This window comes from Toxotes jaculatrix, chromosome 15 (genome assembly GCF_017976425.1).
Source record: "Toxotes jaculatrix isolate fToxJac2 chromosome 15, fToxJac2.pri, whole genome shotgun sequence".
NCBI classification, from domain to species: Eukaryota; Metazoa; Chordata; class Actinopteri; family Toxotidae; genus Toxotes; species Toxotes jaculatrix.
In genome coordinates this window covers 17,806,781-17,819,706 of record NC_054408.1, presented here as the reverse complement: position 1 = coordinate 17,819,706, position 12,926 = coordinate 17,806,781, and the positions used below count along the sequence as shown (strand labels likewise).

The window sequence follows — 12,926 nt, the reverse complement described above, 5'->3', positions numbered from 1 at the left end:
GAGAGTGAAATGGAGTGAGAGGAGGTGGAGCAGAAGCTAATGAAGAAATCATACCAGGTGGGGAGAAGAGAGAACGTGAGAGGTGAACAGGGTGAGAGCTGGGTCTGCAGCTCCATTATGGTATAATTATCTTGACGTCTTGATGGCAGCCCAGGCGACACAAACAGGTGCAGGTACAGCACAGGTGAAATGACAGTCACCAGGGCCAACAGAAAATTGCACCACACAAACATGTGGCCAACAGCTGTATGTACATTTACATGTTTTTATGTTCAACATATTGGTGGTCTAGAAAACTGATAGTCTTACATTTTAAAGAAATGTATACTGTATACTACAGAAATACAAAATATTTTAAAACTGCTAGCAAAGAGGATGCTCTCCTGCCTCACAGGAAGTGAACATTCTGTACTTCTGTATTCATTTGGTCGATGGGAATCACTGTCTATAGCACTCATTAAGCACTATATGCATCAGAGGATCTATTATGGGTTAATTAATCAGTGTATATTAATCAACATGTGGCCTGACACAAAGCCAATTCTCCACTTCCAAGAAAACTCCCTGAGGTGTTCAATGAAACTAAAATGGTCAGAGTTCTCCAAACCTGAAAAAAGGCAAACAGTAGAGCCAACAGGGTACAGTTTCTGCCTGACAGCTTCCAAAACATACTGTATCTTACTGTATGCAAGACACAGCTAAACATTTTCATTTCACGTGAACAAGCTAAGTTAAAATAACTAAGTTTTGTGTTGGTTCATTAGCCGCTGAGAGCTAATTTAGTTCTCCAAACTCAGATCATTTTGGGTCATGTCAAACATTAATGAGGTGTGTGTCTGGCTGCATGTAAGTGTTAACATCTACTTCGCCTGTGCTTCTCTTCATACTCCTCACTGTGCCTCCCTACCTCTCTGCGCATAGAGAAAATAAGATTTAACACTGAATATGAGACTCAACAAATTATTAGGATGGAGACTTCCATCTTCCCTTAATTAATCTTTATGCAAATTAATCATTGTGCTACAGAGCTAATAAAATTTGCACAGTCTCCTTGTTTCAAGAATTTTTGATGAATGGGAGCTTTGCTAACAATATGCAATGTATTTTTCCACCATTGTTAAAAACCATTAATCAACAAATTTGAATGTTCCTTAAATGAATTTCCAACGCTGGTCTGTTGCTATGTATCTCATTAATGCAGCATAAGCGCTCAGGAAATATAATTTCTTCTATATATAAAATGCAGATTATATATATAATAGAACATACTCTTTTCGACTGATAAAACCAAAGTCTAGAAAACTTGTATTTCATAATTTGCTTTTGTTTGAAGATATACATGTACCACTAATTACAAGATTACGTGTCTTGTTTCGTAATATGCATTTTAACAGTGTTTCCGCTGACCCATTCTTCCCCCCTCTGCAACAATCATTGTCACCTTTTCCTTCCCTAAGCAGCCCCTCTCCCCACCGCCAACCCCACTCCCCACCACCAAACCTCATCTGACAACCTTCAACAGCCACCTCAGCCTTTTAAGGTGTATTATTCACCATGCAAAATAATGAATTCAGAATAGGCAAACAAACACATTAATTAGCCTTTTCATACCCTCCACCGACAGAGTGACAGAAAAAAAAACAATTCTCGTAAAATAACAACAGAGGATTAGAAGGATGGCATGGTAAGAGTTTATGACTATATAATAAAAGAAGCTGAGTACTATAAGTGTTGAATTGTGTGACTTCTGTGTGATATAGAGATGAAGCTCAACATCCACAGGTACCAGCAAGAAGTGGCCCCTTTTGTGGGTTCATATGCGTAATGGGAATAAATCATTAGACCTCACTGAATGTCAAGAGGCTGGGTCTGAATATGCAAGTCAACCATCAGCAGGGCGACTGACAGCCCACACACTGAATTGAAGAGAGGGCACTGACATGCAATACTGTTATTACTCAGCTTGTCAAATGATGGGAAGACCTACCATGGTCACTGTGAGGGCACATTAATATACGAGAGACCAGAGAGGAGAGTGTTTGCACACATGTAACACACAAACACACACACAACCATGCAGAATCATTTGTAAATACAACAAGCAAACATGCATAAACAAAACTGTGTCAATGGCACAAAAACGTGGACACAGACACAGATACATACACATACACACACATACTAAGTCTGAGTGCTTACACACAAGCCCACACACATATACTCATACACACATACAAAGTCAATACCTGTAACAGAAACACACACACACACCCTCTTCAGGCCCATCCACATCCATTTGCCTCAGACACATCACAAGTAGGCCAATGAGTGAAGGAGAGGTGGGCTGAAAGAGCCAGTGGGCTTAAAAAGAAATAGAGTGGGTATAGGGAAAAAAAAGAAGCAGGGAGGCAGGAAGAGCACATAGATTAGAGCAGAATAAAGGAGAAACAAGAAAGGCAAACACAGAGGGGAGAGACGGCTTTGTGTTCCAGACCAGTGTGGCTCTGCTGCTGCTCTCTAACACAATGTTTTTCTCCACTACACCTACAGTACTTTGTTAGCAAACAAAATGCAGCATCAAACTGCAGCACACCGACAAAGCTGCTGTTAAAGTCCTACGATGAACCACTTGATGCAGAGGACTGCCATGTGTCTGCCCACACAGAACCAGTCTGTCAGTAGAAAAGCAGGCAGTGAGGGAATATTGTCTTAAAGGCAGAAAGGACAAAAAAAACACTCTGTGACCTTGAATGATCATAACGATCCTTTCATTTCAATGGTTCATTATAGAGAGTTTTGTCTCCTGCTGTTCTCCATGTCATCAGCTCCTCCACATAAAACAACTGAGTTTATTAGTGATTTACAAAAACACTCCATAGGACTGGATTCTAAAAACTGTATACCGAAATAATTCAACATGTACTTTTTGAGAACATGGATTTCTTAAATAGGAAAATCTTCTCATGAACTGAAAATTAGCATGAAAAATAGCAATGGTGTGAAACTGAATGAATCATTCATGCAATCACATGACACTGTACCCAAGGTGCACAAAGATAATAGATTTCTGACCTTCATCTCTCCTTTGTAGTGACTCATTTCTTTTCCCACACACAAAGTGCTCTCCAACAGGTGAGCTGAGATTGATTGATTTCTGGCTAATGTACCTCACTAAACATAGACACTAGGAAGGCATCACATTTTCTGATTTCCTACTGACACAAGTCTTAATGTAATATCCATTTTACTGTTTAACTCTTCAGCAAAAAACATGATTTTAAACTGGTAAAAGTATATACTGAGACCAGAAAGAATTGTAACAATGACAATGAATTTCAGGTGTTAGATACTGGAAGAAAGTATATGTGTTGAATGACAAGCCTGGGGCTATCCCATAATATCAGAAATAATGATAATGAATCCACAACAAATTTATGCTACTCACAGGTAACAGGTAATTAGGTAATCATTATCATCATGATGATGATCACCAAATACAAAACAAGATGACTGATCCATGGTTGTTGGTAACGTGGTTATGATCATTTCTGGGTAAATAAAATCCCCTTAATTCTCTAAAGTTCAGGTTGTCACTCCCACTTCAGGCCTCCAAGAGATTTTAGACCGAACTATGATGGTGATGGAGACTGGCTTACCTCATTGATAAGGAACTGCAGCTGAAGAACAGCTGCTCCGCTCTCATGCTGACAGTAGCAGTCCACCCCAGGTCGTCCCAGTCTGATGGCATCACAGAGTCAAGGAAGTGTGTACAGAAGTGTACTATGGGTATATCAGCACAATATACAATCAAAAAAGTACACATTAGTATGTGTGATTGTGGTGTACTTTAAGATTGAGAGACAACATCCGGTCAACACTGTTTTATTCTTCATGCACTACACTGTGATGGATACACTAAAATTATATTACTATTACTATATACACTCAACTTTTCCTAAAATACTATAACCAGACTTTTCTGTGTTTTCAACTTCTCAACGTGAAACAAGAGCTTAACATAAAAAGGGTCTTACTTTATTTTGTGCGGGTGTGCGAGCACCAACTGTGGGTGGACAGAGTGTACAGAATGTTAAGCGACTTGTGGATTGCGATGCTTGACGATTGCTGACACAGAGCCCCTACTGTGCCTCTCCTCCCACCTCAGGGAAGTCAAGTTCATAGCAAAACATTCACACAAGCACAGGTGAGGAGCTCTGTGTGCCTGGCTTTGTAATTTAGTTCAAAGGGGTCTAGACATTTACAGATTAATATCATTTTAATATCATTCCAGTTGACAGAGATATTTGAATAGTAAGTATTCAACCCTTTAATTTAATTCCATTAATAACGTGATGCTTCTATGGAAATGTATTTGTATTTTGTTAGTCTTATTTATATCAGACTAAATATTGGAAATACCTCTCAGTGTAACACAATACAATGCAATAACACCACAAACAGCAGCCTCCAAAGTGACCACTATGTGCATCAGCACATCTCTAAATTTAGGTAGGATTAATTGCACAGCTGTATTATTACTGCATTAGTTACAGTTTTTTTTTTTTTGCACCTAATCAACTGGCAACAGTGTCCATAAACAAGCCAAATAATGTTAACAGCCATTCAAATCATGCACTAACTGGCCAGATGCTCCTCAAATATCAGGCTCAGTCCTGTTTCACAATGGATAATCTGGCACTATGGCATCATGAAAAACTGCTTAGAAGCTTTGAACACATACTGTGTAAGGGTCAATTTTGACCCTAACACAATATAAGGGTTAGAAATGAAAGAAGCACCTGTGATAAATGTCACCAAGAGCAGAGGAACTAAATTAGCTGTGGTAGTGGGTCATTATATTTAAAAGTAAGGTTCACACCAACAAATAACACACTCAGTACATTACATGTATAACATCAGGGTAAGACTATGTGTACATGTGATTTGGGTAAGCTCTGCAATGCACAAACCCTTAGGCTACTTTTTAAACTTTTGAAAAATAACATGGCCTGGAAGCCCTAAGAAGGAAAGTCATTAACTGCACAACTGGTTGATTTTATGATGGCACCATGTCCTGCATTTTATTTTTCCTCTCAGTAAGTAATTCTCCTACATGTACTAAGCAACACATTCTAACTGTATACCCTCGCTGACAGAATTTACTGAATGTATACAGGAACAGTCCTGTGATCAGCAAATAAATGTACATGCAGTTTGTTCAGGGAAAAAGCATGGCTACCAGAGGAAACAAAATCCCCAAGCACATCCCTCAAAGCAGGTGGAAATCAGCAGGAGGGGGAAATGACACGACATGAAAACAGAGCCAGTTGGATCTGGTATAGGAGCAGTTATTTTAATCACTACAGGTTGTTGAGAATTCACTATGTTGCCAACATTGCTTGAGGTTTAGCACAGAACCACATATAAGAAGTCCTGCAATGAACAACATGATTAAGTCTTGCAATTAGTTAGCTTTTGTTTATTAGCGTTTCATCTTTCAGTGGTAAAACCTAACCGCCACTTTTAGACTTTTCATTTCATGGTGCTGTGGAAGCATGAACCAGGTACGTGGATGTCAAATATGCATTTAAATATTATTATCTGTAATTATTTGCATGTGAGTATGAAATGTATTAAAGCTCCTATACAAAAGTCATGATGTGGCTAGTTTCCCCTCGCCCCTTGCCTCTCCAGATATTTCTGTCCACCTCACATGGCATCAGTGGCTACCCACAACACCTTGCAAACAGCTCAGGGTAAGGTGTAACATGTACGAGCCACAGTGAAATATTTGTTCTGATGTCTGACGCTGAAAAAATAGAAAAATTTGTCAGTGAGAACAAAATGTGTTTTTCAGCTGTGATGAAACATAATGTGAGTAATAATGGGGAGTAGGAGGTTTCAGAATGAAGGTTTATCCTGCTGCAGAGTGGAGAGTTGTTTCAGGGTGGACACAGATCTATGAGAACGAAATGTGTTAATGTGGACAGGATCTCAAAAGTTGCAAAATGGCAGTGATGTTTTTTTTAAATCTGTAAAAATCATGTTGTAGGTAAAATTTATGCACTAGTCATTAATAAGAAAAACATTATTGTATGTTGTTGTAATATGTTATTATCATTATCATTATCATTACAGCAGATATGTTAGAAATTATCTTATTTCAATTTCAAAATATACACTGAAACTAATGGGGCAGAAACGTCCAGACTGTCTTGCGAGACTGATTTATCACATCTACAGCAGCAGCAGCAGCCGTGGACTCAGAAACGGTGAATTGTTGAACCAGGCTGCAGATCTCAGGTGCACTGGGGAGAAAAGACTGACAGTTAATGGTTCAAAATGCTGCTCATGACTATAAGTCTCATTTCAAAATCATTAACTTCTGTAAGAATTTATCCAAATAAGGTAAAAAGTGTGATATGTGTATTTCTCATGGCTACACTTTTTGTATGTGTATAATACAAATACTAATTGTTAATCATAGTAAACATCCTATTTCAATAAATTTAAAATGCACAAAATCGGGGATATGCAATATAACATGTATTTACATGCACTGACAAAGCATATGTGGAGGATGTTTATGTTTATACAGTAGTATTGATTTTTGATAATATGAGACTAGATTTTTATTCTTTCAAGTAGGAAACTCAAGGCTTTTTTTAAGAATTTACAAAACAGTACAATGGCTGTTTTTTTGGTCAAAGTTACAGTATTTGATAAATCCCTCTATGGTTGTGTTAAATGCATTAAGGGCATACATTTTCATAATTGGTCATCTGCTATATTTAAATTAAATACGCTGTCTTTCGTACGTACTGAAAGCAGTGAGATTTATAAAATGCTAATTTGTAAGTTTAATTTTTGCTTTTAATCTATCAAATTAATGGTCTGATGAGACATTGTGACAGACACCAGGCACCTTGACGCAAAGGACATTGTCTACAGATTCTATAGACTGTGACCCAGCCAAAGTAAGACAGTTGTCTAGTGTGTGTGTGTCTGTTATAGAATGAGAATGCTGCACAGCTGCGGCTCAGGCAAAGATGCCCAAAATAACATTCAATGGAGAAAGAGGAACCAGGACCCACACACACACACACACACACGAACACACACACACACACGCACAGTAGTGCATGAATGCTCAAAAGGAAAAAAAAGAAAAAAAAACATTACAATTAATCATCTACATGCATTAGTTGCTATACTGACACAGTGACACTGACTATTGTTTACATTTCAGCCTCTGGAGGTTCTAATTAATTTTAAGATTAAATTAATGTGCTTACTTCAAGTTTATGGGAAAACCACAATTTTCTGTGAATGAAATTCCAAGAGTCGATGACAATGAGAAGCTTTTAAAGAGAGCACAGAGCATCAGTTCGCTCAAATAAAGGCTTTCACATAGGAATTCTCCAGCTGATTTCTGCTCCGTCTCTCCATCTGTCATCTCGTTTTTATTCCGTCATCCAAATCGTCTGAACTACATCAGTGAGAAATATAAAAGTTTTTTTTTTAAAAAGAGACCTTTTGCACTTATGCGCCTACACTGAGCCGCCAAACTGAAAGAAATCAGTTCTGTCCATTTAGTCATGCAGTATATGTATTTTTCCTCTGCATACCCACACAGCTGGTGACTCCCAGCACAAAAGGCTTGAATAAAAACAAGTCAGAGGTGGCTGCTTGCGAGTGTGTTGTAATGTGTCAGTCTTGACAGTATGACTGAAGCTTGCTGCGGTGGGGGCAGTCGCAGGTGCTTTATGCTACACAAGCCTACACTGGTGTAACTTTCTGCGTACACTCCAATAGTTTTCACTTTCACAATTACAATAAGCACATGAACAGTCTAAACAAAGGAGACTGAATATAATCCGGTTTCTGAAATAGTAGATGTTGTATCGGACAAAGAAGGGGAGGAGAAGTTTTAAGAAATTACGATGCAATGACCATTGCTTAGTTCAGTCACTCAACAAAGTGGAACTGGTGTGTGTGTGTGTGTGCGCGCGTGCGTGCGTGCGTGCGTGAGATTCAAGGGCTGACTTGAAAAGGAATGATTCGTGACAGACTTAAATCATCTCTCTGTCAGTCAGCATCATTCTCTCCCTGTCAGGCAAGTCTTTGTACACATCCCATTCAAATTCACATCACACTCGAGACTGCATCAAAATACATAAGACGCTGTCAAAACACAAAGCTGATGTGAAGGTGAAGTCGCCTACATCCATACAGGAGACAAACACTGTATTGCTGCCAGCTGACAGGAGAGAATGCCAATGAGAAATTGTCAGACCTGAATGCTGTATTTGGTGGTTTCTGCTTGGAAAACCAATAAGTGACGGCAAATAAATGCCATGAATTTAAATGAAAACATATGTTGTTTGGCACGCACAGTTGCCTCTGGTGTGAACAGCTGATGCAGTCACACCAGGCCGTTATTCCCGCACATCTTAAAAGCAATAAGGTTATACAGTAAAATCTACAACGCCTTTTTATTTTAGTTTCCGAGGCGTTTCTGCAAAGTATCTCAGATCACAGATAACAACTGTGTCCGACACACAACTGCATATGCATATCCCAAGAAGATAAATCAAAGGTGTCTGCTGATGCAACTAGAGTGGTGAGTCTTTAAAGGAAAAGCAGGGAGGGAATAGATTTCTTATCAACAGAAATGTTCAGTAACGTAGTGATGTGAAATGAAGCCGAGAACAGCACTGCGAATCAAATGGATCAGCTTTCCTCATCTTTCTCCTCTTTTTATCCTCCTTTTATGCACCTCCTAGTGGAGGACACGCAGTATTAAACAACACTTCTACATCTGTGGTTATTTTCTGCTTCATAGCTTAAGCAACAGGAAAATCAGTTACAGTATACATTAACATTTAAACAACAAACAGCTCCTGCTATTTGACACAGTTGGCTGCAAACTCGGGTCTATGCACTGTAGCGTGTAATCGCATATAATTGTATTTTGGCGCGTGTGTGTCGTTTTTGTTTGGTATTGCACTTACCATGATCAGCTAGAATGAATCTAAAAAGCAGCGCGAAAGTAGGTTCAAGATGCACTTAACAAAAATGTTAGTCACATGAAGTGCTGCTTTGAGAAATGTTCAAACAAAGATCGCTCTCACAGGTACACACTTAACAACCTTCATACCCATAAGAAGAACCAGGGAAATAAGGCATATGTCTGCTGTATTAAGTGTGTGATAAGGACATGGAGGTATTGTTTGAATCTGAATAGTCACGTTGCTGAAAGGGCTGAAACAAGTATAATTTTCGATTGATTATTGCAGCCCGTGGATAAACAATCAAATTAGTTTCAAACATGAATCTAGAGCAGCACACAATAGGCTCCAATCACAAGGGTGTATTTATCTCAGCAGGGAAAGCAACACATACAGTAAGTCCACTGCGAGAATCAATGGCAAATGTTTTTGTTTGTTGTGCACTGACAACAAGCAAAGACAACAGAGGTAGGGATGGGGAGGAGAAAATTTTAACTGCATCATGGCATGGTTGGCTGAAACTGCCCTCACCTCAATTACTCATGTCAACATTCAAGCCGGCACGGATACGATAGGAAAAGGTCGATCAGCTACTGCCAGTGGTAAATCAACATTAGAAGGTTCTAACCTGCGTGATGTTTAATGAACAAACACCATAACTAATCATGAGGACCATGTACAGTCCTCTACTTCCAGTCACAACGGGCCACACATAAAGACAAAGCTTCTTCCTTTGTTGTCTGGAGCATCTGAACTTATTCTCAACATAAAAAAAGACAAGCTGTATCTTGTGGTCCTTTTCTTACAGTTGGCTAGTTGGGCTGACACACACCTAATAAATACCCATCTTTTTCAACCACTCTTTTATGCAATATTTAATTACTGTGGTGACACAAGCTGAATCAGATTAAAGGAGTGAGTGACATGCCTGTTCTACTGAAGGAGTTGGAAAGAAACAGTAACTGAAACAAGTAGAGACAGTCAGCAACAGTTCAGGATAAAGTTGATTCAGTACTAATATTGTGTCTATAACTGTAGATCAGACCAACAAACTAACAGAGGCACATTTTGTTAAAAAACTAACAATGCTCTGTCTTTGTGGCTGAACCATGTAGCCAGTCAGGTGTAATCTGCCACGTCTGGTTTCCTCTCAATTCCTGACAGCCGAATCACAGGCTGTGACAGATCCCTCTGCAGTCACCTGGTATTTTCATCCTGTTCTGTCAACACCACACCATGTGTATCTTATTTTAAAAACAAAGGGGATGGAAGATTTGATGGAGGAAGGACACTAGAATGCCTATTATTTACAGTATCCCTATCAGAGTGGATAGCTCAGGGTAAAAACCTAGAATATCAAAATCACAAAAAAAAGACCACAATCACAAAATTTAATGAGCTATGTCCATATGTTCCTACCAAATGATTATGATGTAAGTGAGAAGTAAGAGCAGGCAAAATAAGTAAATCTAATTTTTTTATGTCAAAACACCTTATGGATATGAGGTGTGATATGACGGCCTGCAAAAGCCTCATTTAACACCTTGATTAGTGTAATAACACATAGAGCATGTGATGAACACTCTGAACATCCACCATGTGCACAGTGTTCAAGAGTGTAGATTAGTGTCTGTGTGTCTTTATAGTATATCTATTTAATAGAAAAAAAGTGTGTGTGTGTGTAATTTTACATATAAACTTGGCACAAAAGTCCATGTTCCACCACACAGACATACATATACAAGGTGTGCCAGTCACTGGCATGTAACAGAGTGTTTTCAGTGAAGGCTATACGATGACTTTCCTCCAGTAATGCTGTCTCCCTTTGGACCCATAATACAGTATATCAATACAATTTTCCAAAGTTTCAATAAAATTTTGTTGTGTGTTATCTGATTGACAAAATCGCATGCTGCATTACATTTAGTTTTCTCTAAAACAATAATAATAATTTATCCAGCTCACTGTTATTTTGCCATTTTAAAAGTCATATTGAGATCAGTGGAAAGAACAAATGTTAGCTGGAAAAAAATGAAAATAAAACATGGCCATGACCTATACAAATATAAAAGAGACAGAGGTGTGTTTTTGCAGTGGTAAAGTACAGCTGCTACAATGAATTATTCAGTCACTGTGATTGTAGGACGCAACTCCATTATTTTGTAGGGTGTGCTGCTGATTACTGCTTTTTCTCCCTAACAATTTTATTTTCAAAGAAAGGTTGATGTGTCTGATAAAAATCCAATTGCTATATTGTATTTGATGTGTGTGAGTGTGTATGTTTGTTTGAGGTTGAGGTTGTTTACACATATGTAATCAAAAGATAACCTTGAGGATTACAAGGCGTGATGATCACCACAGCCCAGTACACTATGTTCTCCGAGTTTGGGGATTAACTCCCAACATGTGAAAATCGCACTGTTCAGCTTAATTGTTGCGCTTTATCAATCCCTCAAGGGTCTGTCTGTCAACAACGTGAGCATGGATTCAGTGTTAACACTGGATTAACAGCGGATTAACCTTTCCTGAACTCTGATATCTGCCTCTGTTTATTTCTGTCACAGAAATAAACCAATAAACCATGGTTTAATCTTTGTATTTCTGTCTGCTACATAGACTGTCACCAACATGCCACAACTAAATGTTATACAACGGAGGTTTCACAAGATTGGAGTTTTTGTTTTTTCCAGCATTCACTCATCATTAACAATGACAAAACAGGCAATATTTCTATGCTTTGTATCACTGACTTGAGCAGAGCTGTGAGCTGTGAGCTGTGAGATTGGAATTTCTTTTTAGTTGTGGACAGTCACATAAAGTTTATGATGCGATGAGTTTATGAATTTTGAAATGTGAAAACTGAGAATTGATGCTGCTTTAGGCCGAAGTTTCAACTCGTGTGGCATGCACAGTCAGCATGGATATACAGCATATTAGTGTGTGAGTGTTCAGGATGCAAATGTGGAGAGAAAATACTCCATGTTTCTTTTGGTTTTACAGAATCAGGATTGGGTTAGATGACACTAAAATTCAAGTACTGCAATAAGTCCACTCTTAACCCTCTTAAACTTATAATCAAATATAATTCACATCCATTTGGCCATTACCAGCTACCACCTTAACTGAGATAAAAGTGGTGGCCCTTAAAGCGGCAGTTCTTCTAATGGATGTGAGAGACCTAATTTCTTTTTCAGATGTGTCTTTGTGGCAATTTTAAGAATAAATGTTCCGTTAAAGGAGCAATATGTATTTTAGTATAAACATTATAAAACTATCAACAAAATGTGAAGACATAACAGTTTTGATGTCAAATAAGTTTTTGTATTGTGTTGCAGTGATAGCATGCTAACCAGCTAGCCCCATCTCATCTTGTAATACCACTTTGTACCTTAAGAGACAATAGTGAGTCACTGTAGAATCCAGTCTGCCACCAATCCAACATGACAGGATGAAGACGTAGATATATTCATTAACTAAATATGAGGGTGAGGGTTGAAACCCAGTATGCCCAAAGCTCAGTGCAACTATGGCACAGGAGAAGGGGAGGGAGGAGGGACCAAAGAGTGATTTTCTTTGTTTCTTCAACAAGGGTGGACACCCAAACATTCAGGTAACCTGCTGCCCCCTATTTGTTTGGAGTATGAATTTGGCCAATTCTTACATATTGCCCCTTTAAGGGTATACATTATAGATCCTTAAAGAGAAATATATTTTGGCTCATGTTTGCATGTCTGACAGCTGCTGTGGTGGTCACACCTCAGCTCTACCTAGTCGCCTTCACTTTGGCCCAAATTTAGATTTTATACCCCAGACACTAGCGGAAACTAGCAGTAAACCCAAATTTAGGTTTCAAAACACTACAGTAATCTCTCTGGCACTACAGATCTAACAGCCATGTTATTTTTTACAAGCACT

At 38.6% G+C, this 12,926-nt stretch overlaps 1 protein-coding gene across 2 annotated transcripts in view; it reads right to left on the bottom strand.

Moving 5' to 3' along the window:
- stxbp5l (syntaxin binding protein 5-like) overlaps positions 1-12,926 on the bottom strand; it is a 127,686-nt gene that overhangs the window by 68,356 nt on the left and 46,404 nt on the right. For both annotated transcript variants that reach the window (XM_041057537.1, XM_041057538.1), the window contains exon 3: positions 3,657-3,738. In XM_041057537.1, the coding sequence (XP_040913471.1) occupies positions 3,657-3,738 (82 nt within the window). The remainder of the gene's footprint in view (positions 1-3,656; positions 3,739-12,926) is intronic.